The sequence below is a fragment of the Electrophorus electricus genome, chromosome 5, assembly GCF_013358815.1.
Source record: "Electrophorus electricus isolate fEleEle1 chromosome 5, fEleEle1.pri, whole genome shotgun sequence".
NCBI lineage: Eukaryota > Metazoa > Chordata > Actinopteri > Gymnotiformes > Gymnotidae > Electrophorus > Electrophorus electricus.
The window spans coordinates 9,468,836-9,493,208 of NC_049539.1; the positions used below are offsets into that span (position 1 = coordinate 9,468,836).

At 38.9% G+C, this 24,373-nt stretch overlaps 3 protein-coding genes across 7 annotated transcripts; 2 read left to right on the forward strand and 1 right to left on the reverse strand.

Annotated features, from left to right (window-relative positions):
- Nucleotides 1–770: 770 nt before the first annotated feature.
- Nucleotides 771–6,824, forward strand: zgc:112408 (uncharacterized protein LOC550260 homolog). 3 transcript variants are annotated; one of them, XM_035526399.1, is made up of 8 exons: nucleotides 771–858; nucleotides 1,176–1,208; nucleotides 3,281–3,387; nucleotides 3,745–3,814; nucleotides 3,900–3,982; nucleotides 4,271–4,474; nucleotides 4,624–4,758; nucleotides 6,123–6,824. In XM_035526399.1, the coding sequence occupies exons 3-8, from the start codon at nucleotides 3,382–3,384 to the stop codon at nucleotides 6,309–6,311; spliced, it is 687 nt and encodes a 228-aa protein (XP_035382292.1). In that variant the 5' UTR covers nucleotides 771–858; nucleotides 1,176–1,208; nucleotides 3,281–3,381; the 3' UTR covers nucleotides 6,312–6,824. The 3 variants fall into 3 exon arrangements, with proteins under 3 accessions (XP_035382292.1, XP_035382294.1, XP_035382293.1); XM_035526400.1 differs by lacking the exons at nucleotides 771–858; nucleotides 3,281–3,387 and adding an exon at nucleotides 3,417–3,493 and having other exon boundaries at nucleotides 1,191–1,208; XM_035526401.1 differs by lacking the exons at nucleotides 3,281–3,387; nucleotides 3,745–3,814.
- Nucleotides 6,825–8,745: 1,921 nt separating this feature from the next.
- On the forward strand, nucleotides 8,746–12,236 carry lipib (lipase, member Ib). Its single transcript, XM_027004464.2, has 9 exons — nucleotides 8,746–8,797; nucleotides 10,125–10,471; nucleotides 10,566–10,674; nucleotides 10,814–10,915; nucleotides 11,146–11,235; nucleotides 11,461–11,613; nucleotides 11,719–11,808; nucleotides 11,887–11,995; nucleotides 12,089–12,236. Exons 1-9 carry the CDS (start codon nucleotides 8,746–8,748, stop codon nucleotides 12,234–12,236), a joined length of 1,200 nt encoding a protein of 399 aa, XP_026860265.2.
- Nucleotides 12,237–13,685: 1,449 nt separating this feature from the next.
- On the reverse strand, nucleotides 13,686–24,154 carry zgc:112982 (uncharacterized protein LOC503771 homolog). 3 transcript variants are annotated; one of them, XM_027004411.2, is made up of 11 exons: nucleotides 23,975–24,154; nucleotides 22,512–22,554; nucleotides 21,870–22,397; nucleotides 20,636–21,412; nucleotides 16,763–16,932; nucleotides 16,503–16,635; nucleotides 16,260–16,317; nucleotides 16,033–16,163; nucleotides 15,779–15,854; nucleotides 15,576–15,666; nucleotides 13,686–14,514 (listed from the first exon to the last, which is right to left on the reverse strand). In XM_027004411.2, the coding sequence occupies exons 2-11, from the start codon at nucleotides 22,547–22,549 to the stop codon at nucleotides 14,501–14,503; spliced, it is 2,016 nt and encodes a 671-aa protein (XP_026860212.2). In that variant the 5' UTR covers nucleotides 22,550–22,554; nucleotides 23,975–24,154; the 3' UTR covers nucleotides 13,686–14,500. The 3 variants fall into 3 exon arrangements, with proteins under 3 accessions (XP_026860212.2, XP_026860213.2, XP_026860214.2); XM_027004412.2 differs by lacking the exon at nucleotides 20,636–21,412; XM_027004413.2 differs by lacking the exon at nucleotides 20,636–21,412 and having other exon boundaries at nucleotides 22,357–22,397; nucleotides 23,975–23,984.
- Nucleotides 24,155–24,373: the final 219 nt, after the last annotated feature.

Below are 24,373 nucleotides of genomic sequence, written 5' to 3' on the forward strand. Positions count from 1 at the left end.
ACTCCTTACTCTTTTTGCTCCTATAGGTTACCATAGCCCAGTCCTTAATGGCACCCTAAACCCTGCAGCTCTCCTCAAAGTCCAGCCTTTAGTGACTTCAACAACATGCAGACCTACAGGGCAAGGGCCCTCCAAGGCAAATGGTTTAAACACATGTGTTATGGACAGAATCTATTTCCTTGATTCCACTGCCACTGTGCACTGTTACTTGCTAGTTAGTTCAATAATGTGGACATAATGGATATAGTGGGATACTTGAAAAAGAGAGAAAAAATCAGTCCCCAGGATGAGCCCATGTTTCAAGTATGTCATTTCAGAAAGCTGCATATCATGGCACACTATGTCTGAATGAAGTTCATGTTCCTTGTATGACTGAAATGTGTTCAATGTCAAAGATTAAAAACACACTGGAATCACTGATTAACTGGGCCCCTTTGTTGAACCATAAGAGCAGGTGAACATATAGATTATTGTAGAGAAATTATACAGTGACGACTACAGAAATCTTGCAGTTTCTTATTGTATCACTCCATTTCTTTATGTCAGGTGCTCACAAAAAGAACTGTAGTACTGCTGTAGTATGGGACTTAAGTCTAGAATGCCCATTGACCCTTGCACCACCCCTGACGCACAGTCACTACTCAGACAAGAAGCATGGTTTAGTCACAGTTGTTGAATAAAAAAATAACACTGCCCTCTAGTGTACAACTGTGGCAATAACAAGAACCCAAAAATGGTGTGTACTATATGTTGTGGTGCATGTAGGTAGCCCCGAATTCTAACCTGCCATTCTGGAGTGCTGGTTCACGCTAAGAGACTGGAGCCTATGGCTCTGGCAGAGATCCCGATGCATGACAGGTGAGTTTAAGTACATCAGTGCAACACCACAACAAGATGCACAGACTCAGGAAAGCCGGACGTGCACAATAAACTCTTGTTTGTTAAAGTTCGGTAAAGGAGGGAAGAGCCAGGACTGCTTGTAGACGAGACATGCACTTTTGCCATGGGTTATTTTACCAAGACGATATAAACAATACACGGTGAAAGAGAGATGAAATGTTTGGGTTTTTTTGTCAAATAAAAAAATATTGTAAAATAAAAATAAAACTGTAAAATAAGATATTGCATAACGGCATGCTTGCCTCAAAGGTTCTCTGTTGTTTGTTTCTTCACAGATCGCCGTGTGCAGTTTTGATCTGTAGGTCATGGTAAGCACACCTGGCTGCATAGATATCGCGTTTCATGCGCTGCATTTGAAACAAACACGGGTTTACATTGATTCCCAAACAGATTACTACACTTGGGATGGAAGTGGGGTTTTGTTTCAGAAGAAGAATATGATTCAGTTAGACGTAAATGTATTATATTTCTTAAATATGTAAAATGAAGCTTTGGGAGACAAGCTTTCTGCAAATACAATGCAATTCCTTTTGCACAGTTACATTACCACAGCCTATTTAGCTAGCACCAGAAGTACTAAAGATTTGACGATCATCTTGACTAATGAGTATTTTTTTAGGTAATACAGAGTTTTGAAACTTTCAGGCAAAACCTTTGCGCACTTCTGTTGATCAAATATTAATAGTCCTATTAAGTTTTTAAACCTGTCATGATCGCAAGTTACAGTTTCAGATCATATGCTAGGTAGTCTATGTTTTTATAACCTAATTTAACACTAATTTTACACTTGTGACACTTGTGGGAATAGCGCTAGCCTGGCGGTTGATAAACTGACAAATCAACGCTTGGTTTTACAGATGGAGATCATTCTCGCAACTAACCAGTTATACCGAAATACAGCGCTACTACTATTACACCGCAAATGTGTTGCACTCCCTTCACTCCGTCTGCGTGATCTGAACTAAAACATCATATAGGTCTGGGGGAAAAGGCAAACAAGTTTGTTTGCAATATACTAACCACCAAATAGGGCAAGCTATGCTGATACTACCAACAATCTCCAGCATGGAAAAAGCAGCACTGCAGTCTTTATCTGAGCCTACTAACAACATTTACTGGTAGCATTCACTGATATCATTCTTAAAGTGGAACTATAGTTGTTAGAAATTTGATAACAATTCTTTTGTGTCACACACAGATCTAATGACAGAGTTAGACGGCGTCAAAGTAAAATTTGAAAAGAGGTGACTCAAGTATATAAATTAATAACCTGTTTATGCATGTGCCGTACTGAGATTTGACATATGGGATGAAAAACATCACTCTTCAGTGTTCTTTCTATAGGTCCACATCAAACTACATAGCAGTTTTTAGAAACACATTGGCACACTGGAAGCCATGCAAAATTCAGGGTTTAGCTTGCTCTGACCACAGCACCTCTATAACTGGATATATGTTGGTGCCATGTCACTCTCAGTCTAGCAGTGACACTGACATGTAAAAACCCCTGTAACACTACCATGCATAATAACCTTGCACCAGCTTACACCAGTAACTATGCCCTTGCTAGATCAGTGTTACTGCTATGCAGTTCACCAACTGAATAATGTCTGTGATTTAGGTGGCGCAGGGAGCAGCTGACAACCTCTGCACGACCAAATTGTAAACATGTACAATGCACCTGCAGATATGAATTACAGGCTGTGAAAACATACTCAGAACGATTAAAAACATCTTGGTAAGGACTAACAAATATCTCATTAGGCAATGCCTGTTGTTATGAATGGCTAAGATGAACTTTTTCCAAACACTTATCTCCCAACACAGGAAGGTGTGTGTCTGATCATGTGCATCACCTGTTAGGATCATCAACTTGATTGGGCACCCTGACTTTATTTAAATACCTGCTGTAATTTAATCTACCAATACAATGATGCATTTAGACATATCACAGGTCTACAGTTCGATAATGTAAACTGGTGTTAAAAGGCATATTTGATGAAAAATGTGTCTTAAGTGAGCACCCAAATGACCTTCAAATAAACGTTGTAGAACGCAGTTATTTGGTGAGATTGCTGCTTAGTGATATGACACATTAAATCCCTCGATGCCGTCTGTGTGAAAAAAGGGTGGGAGCCAAATTCAATACAGCTTAAAGTACACAAAGAAGAAAATTCCCTCACCATAACATGAGAAGCAGTGCACAATGACTGAGAGGGTTTGTAACAAAATCAGCACGGAAACAGATGTTTTTGGTGATGTAAATGAAGGCTTTAAGTCAGGTAGTTATTCTGCTTTTCTAATGCGGTAAGACATTTAAACAGTACCATTTCACTCATTGATTCATTGATTCATTTATTTATTCATTCACCTTTGCCAGATGAGGATCAGGCGAAACATTCCAACTTCTGTGGTTTCCTTCTCACAGTCGTCTCTTTTCTCCTCGTTCTCATCACGTTCCCACTGTCCGTATGGAGCTGCATGAAGGTGTGAACATTGCAAACATTTGATTGCAGGTTTTCATTTGAATCTTTATGAGGGACTGTGAGTCTTCTGGACCTCATTACCTGCAAGCCATCTTTAATGATTAAATGTAAATGCTCCTTTCTCCCTTCATCAGAAAATCTGTACTATACGTCTATACAACACAGTGTCCACTTGTACTTGATACATTTTTAATGCATATGAATGGAAATATTGAGAGCAACAGATATTGCCTTAGACTTTAAATCATATAACAATATAGGCATCTTGGGAAAATGTTTTGCTTTTGAAAAAAATCATGAGTGCATGCATTTATCATGTATTATTTCCATTTATTCTCTTAACCCTGTTTGATTAAAGATTGTCAAGGAGTATGAGCGGGCAGTTATTTTCCGTTTAGGGCGACTCCTGGGAGGAGCAAAGGGGCCTGGTGAGATACATACTTATTAGGAATAAAAACAATACTACAGATGGCAGGTACATAAATTGCTACTATGTTGTTTGCTCTGTCATAGGGATATTCTGGATTCTTCCATGCGTGGACACCTTTCGGAAGGTTGACCTGAGAACAATGTCTTTCAACATTCCTCCCCAGGAGTTGAGTATATCTATCATATAAAGTTGCTGCCTTAGAATTAGTAAGTTTATCAAAAATAAACCCAGAGTGCCCTCTGTCGGAAATTTAGGTAAATTACAACTGGGTTATAATAATTACAATTTACAAAATATTACTTGACAATCTTAGACTTGTGATGGTGTGTGTAAATGTTTTAGATATTTTTATTTTAGTCATGTATCTTATAATGTAAATGATCTTTTAGTTCATATTTTTTAGTCTGTAAGTCTTAAAATTGAAAACTTGGCCTTTGCTTATACTCCTCTACAGGTGTTGACCAAGGACTCTGTAACTATCATGGTGGATGGAGTGGTGTATTACAGAGTCTTTAACCCTACAATATCAATAACTAAAGTGGAGGATGCTAACCGGGCTACACAGATGCTGGCCCAAACCACCCTCAGGAACATGCTGGGCACCAAGAGCTTGGCAGACATCTTACTAGACCGTGAGGAGATGGCAGAACATATGGAGGTGGGTTATCCCACAAATTCCATGCAACTTCCCTTTTAAAAGACCAAATCCAGAAACACTTGTACCGGTGAACTAGATTAATTTGATTAATGTGCATGTAAATCTCTCAAAAGCCTATTCCTGTCCTACATTCATGATTCTGCTGACAGGTAGTAATCTATTCCGCCTCGAAGAACTGGGGTATAAAAGTGGAGAGGGTGGAGTTGAAGGATGTTAAACTACCCCCAACATTACAGCGAGCCATGGCAGCCGAGGCAGAGGCCACTAGGGAGGCCCGTGCCAAGGTGAGGTTATGTGCACATTTCAAGGACTTGAAGGGAAGGTTTACTTATATCACGTCAACCTGCAGTTGATTTAATCATCAATATAAATGAAAAGGAATAATGATTAACAATAATTTAAAATAATTTTTTAAAAGGAAAGAAAATAAATATATAAAAATTAAAAGCAAAAAAAAAAAAAAAAAAAATTGTATATTAACATGCTTGAATTAACAGAAAAGCATTCATATTATCATCAGGAGTTTGCTGGTTTGACCCTATTGATGCGTCAGCTCTCCAGCCGTCAGTGGCCAGGAGCCTAAGGGAGCAAAGTAGCACTGCCCCCTGTTGGGAGGGATGAATCCCTCTGCTCCATGTCATTCCCTGTGACACTAGGCACTGACATCTGTGAGTCTGTGTTTGCTGACAAGGGTAGTTACTGCTATCCTCCAAGTGTGTTGGGCTGCCCTCTGTTGCCCTATGTTGCATGGACAGCAGTTTGAGATGATGTGGTCCCTGGCATCGTGTGTCGTGGAGGAGATGTGCTCAACCCACCCTTCATGGTTGGTAGTTGTATAATGGGGAGGTTAGCGAATTAGGGTGGGAACTGGCTTTGCTAAATTTGGGTGTGTGTGTGTGTGTGTGTGTGATGTAATTCAAATCCTGACTAAAATATCTGTATATCAATGTACTATTCACACACCTGCCAAGTCTAGGCTGATCGGCTTTGCAGCTTTGTTTTGTGTCTGGAGGGCCAGCAACCTGTCTGATTGGCCGGGTGCAGGCGGGTGAGGTGTAAAGCTCTCAAGGCCACCTGCTTGTGAGGGATGTGATCATCATGGCTTTACAGCTCCTAAGACATCTGTCTTTGGCAAATAAAAGTGTGTGTTTCCATCCCATGCATTGGTGGCAGCTCTCTGAGCCATCTGCTGTGTCGCTCACTGACCTGTGAAGCTGCTCATTCATGAGACACTTAGCCAAACTTGGCCATAATGCCGATATGCTTTAGTCTGGTGCCTTAGCAGTAGGAAGTGTATATCATTCATTATATATTATATTATATATCACTCATATAATGTGCAAGTATGGCTGAATGATTAGTTCATTTTGCATTTAAACTCTATTTTATAACAAACTTAGAAGCAGCAAGAACTGAAGAAGTGAAATACCATGAGAATAAATGCACAAATGCACTATTAACTAAATGTAATTGACTAAAAAGGTAACTCCATAAAAAGCAGATTCCTCACAAGTGTACCAGAGTACAAATGAAACCATTTCCATTCACAAACCATTTGAGTGCAAATTCTCAAAATTACATATGTGCACGGTGAGATCGGTGAGAGCTTGGCTGCACGTAACTTGCAACTTTGTGTGGCCATGTGCAGGTGATAGCAGCTGAGGGGGAGATGAAGGCCTCCTGTGCCTTGAAGGAGGCGGCACTTGTGATGTCAGAGTCTCCAGCCGCCCTCCAGCTACGCTACTTGCAGACCCTGACCGAGATCGCCACAGAGAACAGCTCCACCGTGGTCTTCCCCTTCCCAATGGACCTACTCACCAGCACCATGAAAAAATGACTGCACACCTGGAGAAATGATCTTAATCAGATCAGAGACCATGTATAAATAGAATAGTGTTCACTGCATATGCCCATTAACTAATGACCAAGAAGTAATATGCACAAAGCTATAAATGCATCTATAAATATATAAATATTACTTTATTGTACATCTTGCTGTGCTTTCAAGCAATATGATAGAATGTATTTTTCATATGTCTTTTATCTATGCAGACAGTTATTCCATTGTTGTGGTTTTAATAATCTAAATAATTAATGCCCTGGACTTCAATGAAAATATATGTAATGTGTGCATGGTAGGTGTATGGTTAAATAATTTAAATAATGCTTCTGTTTAGCTCATATATCTGCCAGTTGGTGTGTGTGTGTTGTGTAGCTGTCTGATGGTTACATAGAGAAGGAGAACAGATCAACTACTACCATTTGGTGTGTCATGGAAAATCTGGGCTAAGTGAGCCATATCCTGTTGTTCCTAAATTCCTCAATATGATGGCATCATAATTTCTGTTTCATTCAAGATTAAAAATGCAGACTTGAGAATTAGTTGAAGAGAATAGCCGATCTAGTTCTTTATTGCAGGTCAATGTTAACAAGCATTATTGAGGCATCCTCCAGAGAATGTCTGACAATCACGCAGAGAACCCACATTTGTATATAATTTTCAGTAATGATTATGTAATCGCCCCACCTTCTTTTACAAACTAGTGTTTGAAACTTTATATCCAAACCATACATTATTATATGCAATAATGTGCAACTTTCCTATCATTATGCAAGTTGAAGTTTGACCCCATTATAGTCCATTGGAATAGTTTACTTTTTGTTAAAACAAAGATTATCTCAACTCACACCACCAAACAGCTGCAAGATAAAGTTGTTCTGCACCACTCTATCTTTGGGGATAAGATAACAAACCTTGCTTTGCCACAGAACTCTTAAAGCGGCTTTCAAGTCTCTTAAAAACAATGATCTTTCCCAGTACTAAAGAAGGGAACAGTCCAGAGTGATCTGCCTTTGGTTTGCACAGAGGCCTTGAAACCACCTGTATCAAAGCTTCTGCTCTGCACCCAGAGACCCACAAGGTCTAGTCTGTGTACCAATTCCTAGGCTTTACCTTAGGGTTTCTTATTCACTGCCCAGACATACAAATATAATTTTTATTACCTCAGTCCTGTGAGCTTTATTCATCAGATCTCCTCAATTTGATTCTGTTTTGGAAATCAGACAAACTTTTCAAATTTTTACTTGTAGCTGATTAGAGTGTTTGTTCAGTGTGAATAGTAGAGTGGCAGCTTTTTCATATAATGTACTTATTAGTTCATTAAAGCATTTAAGTGGTATATGGTCACATAAGATGGGGGACTATGAGGAAAGGGCCTTAATTCCTACATGGTTCACGCAATATAGATTTAAACAACCTCAAAGTAAAGAAAACAATGTCAGTGTTTCAATAAAAGTGCCCTGAAACTCAGCTGAGGTATAAAACTGGAATTATCCTGTGTTTGTCCTCACTAAACTCAATTTAGACAGGAAGCTTGTAATGCACTGATGCACCTGTCTTAAGACATAATGCCCTAAGGCCTTTCAAACAATAATGAACACTGCCCTGCCATTGTACACCCAAGTCATTCTTACAGTTGGTTATTCCCCTGAATAGAAAGGCTTATCTGTAGTCTTCATGTTTGTATAGACAGTCCCTCTCTTACATGCTCTTAGAAGCTAGGGAATTGTAACAATAATGATTCCTAAGCTATTGGTTCTGGTCACAACACTTATTCTGTTACATGATGTTTGACACCATTACAGAGGACCCGTATGCCATAACATATACTTAATCGTAGAATTATGAGATTATGAGAGCGGCAGAGGCATTTTCTTTACCTTTCAAAGCTTGACTCTTTAGTTAAGGACAATTCTCAGTCTTAGTGTATTATGACTCAAAAATAGAGATGTAGAGTAAGTAACTACATTGGAAAGCCACAGTTAATGAATGCTGTTCTATACATATTCTTGCTAATGTGACCCTGTCACAAGAGAGAGGGAAAGAAGAGGGAGACAGGGTAGGAATAGCTCTAGGTGGACTGGAATAAATGTGTGGAGATTTGAAGGAATATTGACAGTACTCCATAGGCATAATTGAATACCTCCCTAATACATCAGTAACTGATTTATGCTAAATTCTTTTAATTGTTCTCAGTTGTCCATTTTCCAATTTTCTATTTCTAAAAAGGTCATTGGCTGGCTTACAAACCACAAGGGGCACAACCCACAGACTAAGCATATTCTGATCTCCTCCAATCAGCTTTGAATTTGCCACCCCCTCCTTATCTCCACTATTATACGGACCCTTATCTATTGCCTCCTAGTTGTCTTCAGCTTGTTCTCTGGCTTCCCCTCTTTTCATCACTTTCTCTGTTGTTCTCTGCATAATGATGCCTCTCTGGCTGCTTCTGGGACTGTTGGGCCTCTTAGTACTTTGCAGAGGTAAGAAATAAGTCTGTTTTTTGATGGTCTATCTCTGCATTACTGTTCCCTTGCTGGATACCTTAGAATGGAAAGTTTGTGATTTAAAAAATATTTTCCATTTATGTCACTCTTTTAAGATAACTTTAAAGAATTAGAAGAATAAAGTTGGTATGAAATAGAGACGTTATACTTGATCTTGAGAAAAGGGCCAAAATGTTTGTGAAGAGAATCTAGTGGGCCTAGAAGAATGACAGAATCTCACCGATAGCATCTCACCATACAGAGTCCAGCCCCACAGAGTCTCATCCTACAGCGTCCCACCCTACAGGGTCTCACTCTAGAATCACACCCTATAGTGTCCCCCCCCACAGAGTCTCACCCTACTGTTCCCTAGTCAAGCAGGAGGGGCCTGTAGAGGAACATGGTACATAAGGTGAGATCTGCTTTTCTTATAGCCCCATGATCCAATTGTGCCCTAATTACAGAGGACAGATCATTTCTAAACACCATGGGGTTGCTGTGCCTGAGAGCTAGCACTGCTTATTTACACAGCATCGAGGGGAAAAACTGGCTCTGAGCTCACCCAGACATGATGCAAGTGAGTGGATGATATCCACAGTGGGGTGATTTGAGGTAGAAAAAGATGGGTGATAAGGTGGACTAACTGAATGGAACTGGGTCAACTCACTTCATCCTGGATCAGGATGAAGTTTACTAGAAAAAAGTTTACTCTGCTACTCTGATCTAAAGGAGTGATAAATCATTGTAAAAGGGCATAGGAGCATTTTGTGCTCCTCAAATTTAAAGACCAGGTTTCTATCCAAACATTTTGCAAATGTTATGTGGTTTTACAAAATTTCAGCAGAAAAAAATGCAAATTAAGTTGAGTTTACATCCTCTATGATTATGTGAAGAAACTTCACATGACATAGGTTATCATGATTAGGGGCAACATCGAAACAAGCAAAATGGAAAGATTTTATTCGGCATTATGAACTCTTCAAAAAACCTTTTCTATCACTCTTTTACACATTTTGTCTTAGTGATATTCTAACTTTTCCATCTCATCCTTGCATAAATGTTTGGGGGTGTTTTTCTTTTTTGAATTTTGGACTTTTTCCATTCAGTTTTTTTTTTGTGCATTTTCAAAATTCACAAGAACTTGGTGGATGGAAAACTAAGTAGTGTCTTATAGGTTTAAATTTTTTCTTATTTGCATTATTGGTAAAACAATAGACTGAAAATCTATAGTAAAATACATATAAGCAAAAAAAACCTATCATCTACACGGTATAACTGAAAGTGAAAAATGTTTTTCTTATATTCAAACACATGTTGTTACGAGGTCAAGACAATGAATGTGACAAAATAACCAACTTGGACTTCCGGGAGACATTTATTGGCACCAGCCCGGATGTGCGACTTCTCCTTTATACCACCACACACAACTTCAGCAGGGAGCCACTGTTTAATGTGACCCAACCCACCAACTTTGTCATACATGGCTACCGGCCCACTGGTGCGCCGCCCGTCTGGATCGACCACATCACACATCTGCTGGTTGCCCAAGCCAACATGAATATCCTAGTGGTGGATTGGAATCGTGGTGCCGCAAACCTCAACTACTTCACCACCGTGGCCAACACCCGGTACACTGCTACCAATATCACAGGCTTCATCCAGAGGATGAGGGTGAGCTGGAGCAAGAGAGATGTGTGTCAGGTGCCGAGGGAGTGATGGGACATGTCTGAGCAATGAATGAGATGTACATTCATTGTGGTTTCAGGATGAGGGAGCATCTCTTGACTCGATCCACCTGATAGGGGTCAGCCTTGGGGCACATGTGGCTGGGTACATAGGTGCTATGCTGGGAGGGAGAGTGGGTAGGATCACAGGTGAGATTTGACCCAAATCAAGGCTTTTTTTTTTTTCCCCATTAAACACTACCGGTGCCTTTTTCTTTTGTATGTTTTAACCTAAGCCACATATCCAAATGAGACAACTAATGAAATAGTCTGCCTTTGACATTCTTAGGTCTAGACCCAGCAGGACCAATGTTTACTGGTGTCCCTCCAGAGGAGTGCTTGAATCCATCTGATGCTCAGTTTGTAGATGTCTTGCACACAGACATGAACTGTAAGTGCATAAAACCTAAAACTGCAGGAGGGGTAGAGAGTGTGGATCCAGTGACCCAGAACCAAAATATCACAGATGGTAGAGAAAGTGTCACTAAGAAACACTCTCTCTTTGTCTCATGACAAGTTTTATGTAACAATGGCTTCGTGAAACACATTGGATAAAATGATCACAGCAAACCATGTCAGATAGAAATAACAAATCAATACCCTATGTACTTGTTTTGACAGCCTTTGGCCTCAGAGGAACTTATGGACATATTGATTTCTATGCCAATGGAGGACTAGACCAGCCTGGATGCCCAAAGACCATCTTCTCAGGTACACAAAAAAGAATGAAACTAGAGTGGAACACCAAAAAGTGAAAATTGGTACTCGATAGCTGTGTGAATGACAACAATGTCCAGACAGCAGAAGCTGGTGCTCTGTTTTCCCTGTTTTGTAGATGTGATTGGCCAAAAGTTTGGATGATGATGGTTTTCAATTTCAGAAAAAATGAGAATTGTATCATGCTTTGGAGTTCATCACTGCCCCACCTCTCCACAGGGAGGTCTTACTTTGTGTGTGACCACCAGCGCTTTGGTTTCCTCTACCTATGTGCTCTAAACCACACCTGCAGCATCACTGCTTACAGTGACTTCCTGAGTGGACAGTGTCTACAGTGTGAGGCCTTTAAGCCAGCATCCTGTCCTGTTCTGGGTAATGGAAACATCCATCACAACACTCAACTCAAACTCAGTAACAATTAAAATATCCCATAGAGCATAATTCATGCAATTTGACATCTGTGTGATCTTTATCTAGTTTATGACCTGAGCCAGTGGAGGAACACACTCTTAAAACTGAGTCAGACGAGGGTTTATTTCTCTACCACGGCAGAACCCCCTTACAGGAGTGAGTCAGAATCCCTTCACTCAGAACACCACAAACATTTCTTCTTGAAATTTAAAAAAAAAAAAATCTCACTGTAACAGACAAGCTACAGGGTGGGCATAATTACCTGGAATCTATACCTGCGATGGGGCGTAGTTACCATCTACCTGCACAGTGGGAAAAATGTAACAGAGAGCAGGATTGACCAGTAAGTAGCCTAACTTGACAACATAACTAAACTTTTGCACAGACTCATATGAAGATAATTCATGCAGTGGTCCACCTGTCTGATGCTGCATAGTAAACTGCTGAGGTTTGAGAAGTACACTGCCACACGCTTGCTGGCGCAGTTTGATGAGGAGCTGTATCCCATTCAAAAGATCTCATTGAGGATTGCCACTGGGAATGTGATTGGACCTCGTTACAACATTTGGCTCCTCCGCCTTTGAATAACTCCACTGGACCAGCCAGACAGGTGAGTCAGATTAAGAAGAGAGATCAAGTCCCTCATCATTAACAAGATTAACAATGAAGACATATTGCACTCCAGACCTCAAGTCTAAAATCCAGTCCTGAATTTTTTACTCACTGGTACTTAATTGATGGTACTTTAAAAAGGTATTCAGATCACTGTCCACAAGATCTTTCCACCCTCCTTTTAACAATGGATCCTAAGCAGAGGTATAGCAAAGTGACCAATAAATTGTACTGCATTGTTCAATTAACTACCAGTGATAAAATTCAGCGATGGAAAAGTAATCCAAAGTATCCAAATTACCCTTCATTCTTCATTCTTCCCCAGGCCACTGATGTGGCAATATAACATTATTATGGAGGAGAATGCTGAAGTAACCTTCCAGAGGTTACCATGTGATGGATCATGTTTATAGGCCATAATCATGCAGCACTTTTGGCATCCAAACTAGTCAAGTCTAGCAATGGCTTCTGTTACTGAGGAGTTACCATGGTTACTGTGGGAAGAACACAATGGGGCATTGTTAAATGTAACCTGTGGGTAATGGAAGCCATGACTGAAGAAACCAGACCACCTTTCTTGTGCCTTTATAACAGAACATTCTATATAGCTTTATTAGGGTTTATTTTGCTTCATATATTCTGGTAAAAATGGCTAGATATGAATTACTGATAGTCCAGTTATGGACTTAAATTCTTTTTTGCTATAGTAGACAGTATTTTAATAAACTAATGGCACTAGAAATGTTCAGTTTGAATCTTTAGGTTTATGCAACAAAGAACTATACTATAACAATTTCTTTAATGCTTCCAAAACACCGCTGACGCCTCTTCAAACGTAGCTTGTATATAGCTTTGAATTACCATATTTTTCCAATACATATCTCAGGAAAATTTTTACAATTCCCTTAAGAGATAACATATGTGAATGTGGAAGGTGAGTGAATGGCCATTAACCTTAAACAGATATTATATACAAATCCATGTGCAATTATGTGTATTCCGTTTGGCATTTTTTTCCCCCAAAGTAAATCTCAGTATTTTTACATGCAATAGCTGGCACATAAAGTTAAGTTCTAATAATTGTTTCACCACAATCAGGATGAATAGGCTCAATGGGCTTTGGGTAGATTTCATAATACTCAGTCATGCTAACTTGCTCTATAAATGCCAATATATGGACACAACTACTGGAAGATATTAAGATGCATATGTGACTACAGCTAAATTACATTCAGTTTCATGGTTCTAACATACTGATGTGTGAATTACAAGAAAAATCATTGAGATCATATTCTGTTAATACCTTTTCGACATCAGAATGTTATGGACAGTAGAATTTAAAAGGTATAATCTTGCCATCTAATTTGATAAAAAATATGAACAAAGAAAACAAAATGTCTGTAGCAAAACCTGTTTTTCAGTGTACATTTATTTAATACAAAACTACATAAAACCATACATGATGGTTCTTTTCAAATAAACACAGCTGTTCTCTTGAAGCTCAGTCCTCCTATAGATGGAAGCATCAGAATGATGGTGTGAAACAAGGCACAAAATGCACTCAAACTGATTCAATTTGGAACTGCTTCAAATTGTTAATCATTTGCCCAATATAAACAAAATATGCTTTGGAAATGCGTTGTAATATTTGCATATATGAAAAAGCAATTCTCTCTCTCTTTTTTTAAATAAACAGAATAACAGTTTAATGACACTTCAACCAGAATCATGTTTCTGGTCTACTTACATGTTGAAAGGTTATATGCAAGTACAATGCTGGTGCATCTTTCTAATCCAGAAAATCTGGTTTCAAAAATAATAAGCAGCAGAACACCCTGGCATAGGCAGGGCAGTCTATAAACCAATGACATTCAAGCCCATGAATGCTTTCTGTACAGCTCAGTGTTTTCCAAATAAAACTGTCAGTAACTCAGTACTGGTAGATGGACATGTTAGTTAAAGGGCGAAAGACATTTTAGGTGTAACGACAAGGACTGATGTATCACACAGTACATCAGACCTAAGAAAATTAATATTTGTGTAAAAATCTTTACAAACTGGAAGATACACCATCCAACATGTTTTCATCATGCTGTGATGAAATCAGGAACAAATGGGAAACAAATACAACCTAAAGAACAGCCACAATGCAGTCACTGTTCTGATACACCTGTATTTAAGCAGTGACTATGAGGAAGAGTCATAACCCCAAGGCCTTATGCCACCAAATCTCTGCTCACCAACTGGCACCTGTAAGAAATTGTTAATATATTATAAACTGCAAAGCATTATGGTTTCAGTCACTTTCAATTAATTTTCCTTTTAACTTATAGGGAGTTCTCAATGTATCTGCAATATAACAATAGCTATTCTAACAAAACATGATCAAATCTTTTTTTGTTTGTAAATACAACCATTTCATTATAACCATGCTATTATGTGACTTATGTTAGACAAAAAAAAATTCTGTAATATTTCTGGCTTGATTTAGGAATCGGTGTGGATTAGTTGCATTTTTTCTCCTCCGATATCGGATCCAGTATTTTTTGATGGTATTAGCTCATTATTGACATTGGAACAGTGCCGTCTCTACTTTAACCACCAATAAAACCCATTTCTGCATTTATCGAAACTCAGTTGCACATCAATATTAAAGAAGCATGCAGGACAATGCTAAGTGCTTGGCTCAGCCAACAATTAAACACTGATGGACTACATTTTAGAGGATGCCCTGTCTTTCCCTCTATAAAAACATGCAATGAAATTAATATTTATACATTTACATGTATTATGAATAAAGGTGCTTCAGATAAAGTGTGATTCATATATAGAATAAAGAGATTACTATTGCGGGTTAAGGGCACCATCATACTGTGGAATTCCAGCTATGACATTTTAAAATGGAATCTGTGCAGTCCAGCCTAGAACAGGCATTTTCACTCACTGACTAATTGAGTGAATGACAGACACTGACCAGAGTCCAAATGTTGAAACCTCTATGAACCAAGTCATTTTACTCAAAAAATAAGACACAGTAGACTTAAATTCAATACTTCCTTCAGACACTGTTGGGAATTTTAGATGTAGTTAGATGTACTGTGAAAAATGCTGAGCAATGAATCATCGCCCAATGAAACTAGGCTTGCCTAGTTTTTTGTCATCATGATGAGACAGTTCAGTAATAGTGTAGTTTACTTACTGCACCTATTTTCATATAATTTGCATTATATACATAATTTTGACAGGTATCTGTAAATGCTGTTACAATGCATGATTGCTGTGGGGGAAAGTGTGTGAATGCAATTATTTACCATCATTTGGATTATTTCTAATTTGTCGACGCAAACGATTCTTGAAGCGTTTGAAGTTGCGCCTGGCAGGCAGTTTTTGACCAGGATCAATCTGCATCACGAGAAATACATCATATATAGTCCTTACTCTCCTTACATACAGCATGGCCAAGCTTTACAATAAATGTCACACCACCCATCCACTGCCCTATTTGTTTATTCACCTGCTCTGACCAGTCAAAGTCATCTTCATCCTCGTGGGGGTCTTCCTCTTCCACATATGCAGACTCAATTTCCTGACTAATAAATAAGAGGTGAATTTTAACTATGATCAGTGGCAAAATAGGTACAATAATAGCAACGAAATGTTACTTCAAGAGAAGAATATATTAATAGGCAGATATAGCCAATTTCTAAGAGACATAAATTCTATATTAATAATCTGATAGGGTCACAAAGCCTCTTTAAAATCTCATACCTCTGGGACCCTATCTGAAAGAAGTTTCCTCCAGCAATAGTGATCTTAACACCTTCCAGCCTCTGCTGTCTTCTTCTCTCCAGATCATATCTTAGATCACCAGGGTCAGTGATCTGCCGTCTTCTCTGTGCCTAACAGAAGAATGTCATTTTTTTTGCAAACAAACTTTCTACAGTCAAAAACAACCACGTGTACTCATGCAAATTAAAATACTCCCGATGACTTACTTGCAAAGATCCTATTTTGCAGAAAATTTGAGTGTCTGATGATGGGATGCTAAGTGGTCTGCAAGGAATGAATAATGAATAAGAAACCACTTGACATCACATTCAGTGACTGGGGAGGAGAGTGAAAACATCAATCCAAAGCAGAGATATTTAGACTCAATATAGTTGATCATGTATTGGTTTGATGAGAGAAATGAAGTGTATGTATATAGCTGTATTTTATATCACATAGGAGAAAACTACCTATTTATTTTGGGTCCCATTTCCTTCAGTTCTTGCCCTTCCACTGTAAACTCATCCTCATCCATAAAGGAATAATGCTGCTCATTAGAGAACCGTTCATTAAGAGTGATCCCTTGACCCTGGAAGTAATTTTCTAATACAAGACAGATAAACAAAATACAACAAAAAATAAATAAAAACAAACAGTCAATTTTAAATTGGTCTTATTGTAATTGGCTGTAGGGAATGTTTACTCTCTGGCTAATCCAACAGCATCTGACCTTTGACTTGATGTACCAAAGTAATGATCTCTTGAGCAAAGGTCCCAGAGTGCATGGCCGACTCCCGATAGGTTCCAGAATGCTTCAGCAAGGGCAGGAAGTCAAGACGCTGTCGACCCACATTGACCAAATCGAGTGACAATTGCCTTTCTGAGGAATAGCCTAAGTGGCTGCACAAAGGAATCAGAAAGGCAGATGATAAAAGATATTACAACATTTAGGTTCACTGTAACTACTACTGGAACTGACAGCTAATCAGAACCTCCAACCGTTATTGAATATGCTAAAGATAAAGAGCACTTTTAACATGTTTCATTCTTATTACTATTCTGAAGAGGCTCACATTGCCTGGCACATATTCTTTGTTTTTTCCAGTTGGAGGACAACAGTTTGGTGATTTTCCGGTGCTAAACAGACCTAAACGTGGTACCTTAATGAATTTATCCACGTTTGAGCAGGGAAATCATCAAACTGTGCTGGTCTTTGGCTTCCAAGGACAGGGGTTAGAAACACCTGAAGCAGGCAAAGCATTCTTATATATGAGTCTATTGTGAGAGATATATGCTGCTGTATTTATGTCTGCTACAGGTGAAGATGGATTTTTTTTTTTTTTTTTTTTTTTTTTTACAATGCTCAACATGTTCACTCATTGCTGTAAACAACTGGCTTCCCCCCCCCCCCCCCATCATAATTGTGATGACTTCTCTAACATCACTTTTTGATGCAACTTAAATCTGCCCATTACCAGCACCCAAATAGCAACCTAAACCTTCCTCAAGGAAAATTAAAAGGTGCTGATTTTTTTCCTTGAATGTAAAATGGTTCAATGCAATTTAATAACAACCCCAGCAACTAAAAGTAACCTAAAACACCCTAAAACCTTAAAAAAAATTTTTTGTAATTGGGTGCATCTAAAAATCAAGGGTAGACAGTGCAGAAATAAATATCTTATTACACTGCATATAATGGATTTATTGGTGATTTCTTTTCCATTTTTCCTCCTCCACAGTTTCAGCTGTTATTGCTTGATTTTTTAAGACACTGAATAAGAAATCAAATTGCCTTGCCTTGGATCAAGCGATCCTTTACATATATAGCCCACCTTTTTTATTTTGTAAGAAACAGACATTTTATTAGAAACATCTGCCTGGTACCTAAGCTCATTAGCCACTTTTTGGGATACAGGATAAATGTTTCTAATACAGCTTCTTAGCTCCCTTAACCTTTGCTACATTGCTGAGTCATATGGGGTTGGTGAAGGTTCATGCATCTTTTTCATGCTCCATTTCCAGCCTCCACTCTCCATTTTCCTTCAGTGATAGAACTTCAGTGTGCATTTTAGTTGAGATCTTCCATCTTGACCAGAGAAACAGAGAGATGAAGAATGTCTTTAAACTACATATTCACTGAGCATGAAGGCAACCAATAATCACATGAAATTTCTTCCAAAAACATCAATCTTATTACTGCAGAGAATATCTGCTACAGTATTTTGTCTTCCTGCAGTCTTCATTGTTAAGGATCTCAACTACTCACAAGAGAGACAGGATAATACATTCTTAGGTTCGGCTGAAATTTAGAATCCTTTTTTAACCCAGACACCAGGATGGGTTCTGTAAAATGAGATGATGTGCTCCAAATCCTGAGACGTACTCCCACATGTGTTGATGAATACAGGTACATTTCAATTCCACAACGTCCAGGACTAAGTATATAAAGCTTCACTCTGCAGATGTCAGGGAAAGTGAGGGATAGATGTGTTTGTTGTCAGCTTCTGTCTTCTGTGGGTATAATCAAATATTGTTTGATTTCTTCAAACATCAGTGTTTGATGCACCCTCAAGTTCTGTTTCCTTCAGTTACATAAATTTCAGCTTTCCCCCCACACCAATATGACAATGGCACCGGCAAAATTCCTCGTTACTGTTCCTGTCTCTTCCAGATCTCCTTGATAATTGCATTGCTGAAATGCAAATGTTTGGTAATCCTTAATGAGGAGAAAACTGGCAATGTTTCTGAATATGATGATCCCTTCCACTGTTACACCCAGACTTTTAAGAAATCAATTTTGCATGTTATTGATAATTGTTAGAGAAGTGGCAATTTCTTCTCATTTTGCTGCAAATGTGCACACCATCACGTCTCAAACATGTATCCCATTTTTCATACCACCGGACCTCATGATTAGATCAAAGCCCCCAGTGTCATCCAGATTAAATATTTTATCCTTGTGCCTTCAAAGCATCCCTTTGCTTCAAAAAGAATGTGAATCTCAGATGACCTTTTCAAAGGCTCTTTGATTTGCTGGTGCTTATGTCAGTCTGAAGGTCCAAAACATCACCGTAAAAAACAATGATGTAAAAAGTGTTTGGGTTTAATCCATACCCAAATTCAAATGAAATACAAACTTGTGAATTTCAGAAAATGAGTAGAAACTAAAATTTTTTTGACTTACCTTCAGTCTGTATCATTCAGAAAATGGTAATATCTAACTTTTTATAGTCCTTAATTAAAGCACTGGTATTTTGGTAAACGCATCATCTTCAATTTCCTATACAGGACAGGACATTCGCTGACTAATCCTTTACCCAAGTCAACAGAATACAGCAAATTCATCTCACTGGTCAGTCATCTTGTTCCAATGTCATGTCTTCCACTTGCATCATGAACGTACCAGACGTCTTGTACATGTGGCTTTATGTTATTCTTAATATTTAAGAATTGACCACTTGATGGATTCTTTCCCTCATTGCTGGATGAAGAAACCAGACATATAAACACTACCTCTTTCCCATCCAGTGATGTGTCTAGCATCCACAAAGCACTATATTCCTGAAATATACATGCAAAAATTCCACAAGTCAAGACCACCACAGTGCTCTTTACATTCAGATCTTCACCATTCCACATCTTTATAAAAATTAGCGATTTTCCCCAGCATTTCCGTCGCTTTTTATTAGTTGGTGTTAACCAGATGCTACACAAAGCCTTCCTTCTGCTGTGACTGTTGCACACATCCACAAACACAGGGTCTGAATGGCGTACATAAATACTGACTTCATTTTCTTGACTTGACATCCTGCAGTCCTTAGGTTTCTTCAGTAGCATCAGTAGGGAGAAAATAATCCCTCCTTCACACTGTTCACTGCTCAGTTTTGCAAAGGTCAGCTCCATAATTCAGGCTTGAGTTCCAGTTGCATTGTCCAGCGTCCATCTTATTATTCAAAACAAAGGATAGGAGGGTGACTGTTAGCCAGAATAATTTGCTGCTCCATTCTGTCAGGGATGTGCATGGAGGCAAGTGTTTATGAAGCATTTAGGTCAACCTCTGTTAAAGTACTTGACATTTAGTAACAAGATGTTCAATATCTAGTAATCCAAAAAATCCAGTAGCAGGTTTACCTCTGAAGGTTAGTTAGGCCCATCACTTTCCGAGATTAGTGGTACTGCTGTCAGATGATGAAGACAGAGAGAGCATTGCGATCTAGCTGTAACAAAACTGAGGAATTTGAGGAAATCATCTTAACATAAATTGGTGGATGATAACCATTCAGGATCCTCCGGCATGCCTCATACATGCACAATGCCCAGAGAGGCCCATTTGTCTGTTTTAAAACAGACAAATATCCCAAGATCACAAAGAAGCAACTGTGGAACAGCACAAAGAATTAAACTAGAATGACAATGATGCAATACTCTCCATCAAGCTCAGAATGTCCAAATTCAGAAAAAGCTGCTGTTGTACTTTTGTATTCCACTTCTTACAAGGTAAATGGCTCCAGTTGTCTTCAGGTTGTAGTATCAGACAGTGCAGGTGAAAAAGACACATGAACGTTCAACCATACCCCGAAGTACTGCTGTGGCAATACTATACCTGCTCTGGCCCACAGGACGACTCATGTCCACTTTAATCCTGAGAGTCTCGTGCTCAGTTAAATCCATCCTGGCCATAGGAACGGCACTGAGGTTCCTGTTATGGGCGGTTCCTTTCGAAATCCTTCCTTGTTCCAACACACCACCATGATTCCCACCAGCATGCATTACCAACTCCTCCTCCCATACACGACTAGAGGCTCTTGCCATGCTGTCTCCTCTCAAATCCACATCACTGTTCAGATCTATTGCCCTATGTCCATGGGGCTCTCTCAGATCTGGTTCCATTTTCTGTGGCTCATTATGTCGTGACCTCCTCTGTATGGAACTTCCTCTCTCAACAGAAGTGTGATGCAATCTTGTTTCCTCTCGAACATGATATTTAGCCAAAGCACCGCGTCTATTTTGTGACACTCCTACATGATGGTTGTGATCCCTCCTATGTTTAAATGGTTCTCTGCTTCTTGAGAGTTCACTTCTTCTGTGAGAATCTCTCCCCCTTTGCAATTCCTCGGCTTCTGGATGCTCTCTTTCCCTTGGCATGTCATTGCTTCTTGGCTTAATCCTTGGATGCTCTTGATTCCAAAGTGCATCCCGGCTCCTTGGAGCATCTCTGCTTCTCACATCATGCTTTAGGATTCCATGGTCATGTTCCACTATAACAGGAGCACTATGTGGACTGAAGTCCCTGTGAGAGACACTATATTCATACTGTGGATCCAAATCTCTAAATCTTTTAGGATGTGGGTGGTGATCCCTATATTTTGACTTCAGTGACCTGTATTGAAAAAGCAAGTACAATTGTTCAACATTTTAAAAGTCCAATTGTCACTCAGCTATAACCAAAGTCTAGAAATGGCTTCCTAATCAACTGCCCGATAAAAAGCTACCGATACCTTTAAATAATTTAAAATTGTGGAAGTAACATCCAATCAACTGAAGACAGTCTTGAAAATGGATCATATGGCCAAAAAAAAGCAAAGCCATCAAGCATACAGTACATTTTGCATGATCAATGTGAGACTGTTAGAACCAACTTCCAAAAATAAATAAGCTTAAGAACCTTCTTAAATGAGTTAATGTACTTAAATGAGTTAGTCAATCTCTAAAATAGAATGCATTGTAAACTAATTTCTCTAAATTTTGAACATTTATTGACAACTTAATGACACTCCTTTCCTCTGCTTTAGGTGTGTCAAGAAGAGTGAACAGCTTCATTAAGTGTGTTCTTGTACCTCTCTGAAAAAGAGCTTCTTTCCTGATATCTATCTTCACGTCCTTCATTAAGATGGAACCCATGTTCCATCCTGTCCTGTCTCTTTCCTTGTAAATGCCTAGGACTGGAATCTCTTGAAAAGTGCCTTTCTAAAGGGATGAAATCAGGCTCCTTCCTCCTCTGGCCAGGAGACGAAATCCTCTGATGTGTTTCTGTGCCATAAGGTAATGCATCAGGGGAAGACAGCCTCTCCCTAGGCAGTCTCCTTGGAGAGTGGGATGATTTCTCTTCAAAATTCTGGACATCACCCTGTATGTGGTATCTTGACATGGGGGAAGGTCTCCGTTTTCCGGCATGACCTATGGCCTCAATGAACTTGGCCCAGTGGTCAACCTCTTCCTCTCCTTGAGAGGGACTATTATCCCAGTGTGTGACTCCTTCCACTTTGCTGACATTTTCCAGAGTTCTCCATGGACCAGAATGCACAGATGGATGGTACTGCTCACCATAGCATCCATCTGCTATCCTCCCAGGTAGAGCTGCAGTCCTGTTAAAATGAGAAGTTATTAATGACCATATCAGCAAAATAGCAGTAAATACTTGTAAGGAACCTTGCTTAAAGTGCAACAGTGACTAAATACATCTATTATAAACCAAATACCTTGAATGTAAAGGTGACCTTGAGCGCGGCCGTGACATTATCCCTTAAAAAAAAAAACCCACACACAGTTCAAACGTATGCTTAATTTCTTAGCAAAGTCATAACAGGTAAAATATACATCCAACATATATAACAACTACTGATCTGATAGTACTGCTGCTATTATTAAGCTTTAACTAAAGAAGACTAAAGTAATACTACTTTCCATTCAACCAATAAAAAATATTTTATTATATCATCTTCACACTTTTAGAATGTTTTTAACTTATTTATTTGATTGAAAATATTTGTAAAACAATGCATGGCTCAAATACTGAAAATAACCCAAACCAATATGTGCAGACACCTCCAGGGGCAACATATATTATGGATCACGGGTGTCAGGTGACAGACTACTTTCCATTTATTTAAACAGTAATGTGGATTGAGCTCTGACATATGTGTTTATCAATAAAGCTGTGAATTAATGGAACACACCCAGAAATCCACCATACCTAAACTTTCGACGGATAAGCGCTTGCATAGCAACTAAATTTCTGGAGAAACCAAGAGGTGATGAATAGAAGGAATTGGTACAACAGCAGAGTTGGTCAAACCCGTGCGGAAGAAAATTCTTAGTTTTATTAAAGGCTCTGACCTTTCTAGCGAAATTACCTTTGTCTGTGATATTCACCAGCCTTACCAAATTTAACCTTCATTGTAACGCTAAACGTATAATAATTTCTCGCGGAAAGTCCAGCAGCCTCGTTAAGTAGCTATGGGTGTGCTCAAAAGGGGAAATTAAAACGAGTTTTCTTTCTAATCATATAATACGTTTGAAAGCTCGAGAATGTCGACAATTAAACCTTCATTTGTGGGTGGATTTGTGAGTAAGGGGAATCATTCTAAATGTTAAATAGCTAATAGCTATTACATGCTGCTACTACCTTCCAACCCATACGAAGAGCTGCATGCCATTGAACGATTGATGTGGCTTTAGGGAGCCTAACTAACTATATAACTTGTGTTCAGTAGTTAAAGACGGATAGGTTAGATAGCTCGCTAGGCTTCATACACAGATAACTGATACATTCGAGTGAAATGGATTTTCATTAGCGGCTAGCGTTTAGTGACTGATATTTAGAGTGGATAACATTTACGTCTTTCAGATTATCCGTCAACTTTGAAAACTCTTTACTGTGAGCTAGCTGGCGAGCTAACTAGTTAGCTAGTTACAAAATAAAGGACTCGAATATACATTTTAAAGGTAGCTAGCCACCTATATAGTTACTAGTGACAAAATATCAACTATTTGTAGTTATTTTGTAAAACAGTTAAGCAAGTTAGCTAAAGTACACGGTTGTGACTGAAAAACTTCACAAGCGTTCGTTAGCTAGATTAATGAGGAAGCCTCTCTTTCTAGTGGTAGCAGTAGCTAACCCAGTAGCTAGTCAGCTAACTGGCTATAGTTTAGTCGCACTTACCCTCTTGACTGCTCGGGTCCCAGCAATTGCAAGAAGACGATACGTCCACCAAAATACCAGATTTTAGAAAAATATGTGTTAAGATGTCATGGAATAAAGATCACTGTTTAACGTGTCGTCGATAAAGAGTTGCTACTTTCCATTTGCGACAAACATGCAAAATCCACCCTCTTCGGGAAAAAAAATCTTGACCCGGAAGTACGTCAATTTTTCTTTTCCTTGGTCAGAAAGCCATTTTTTACACTGAATTATTTCCATAAATTACCACATGGGGGAGTATTATCCTTACGCTAAACAAAAAAGTGCAACGTTTTAAAATTTCTGAATGAAGATAAGTAGTATCCTAGCTACTCGTGTGAATTGAATTCATTTAGACACTCTTCAATCATAGCACACCAT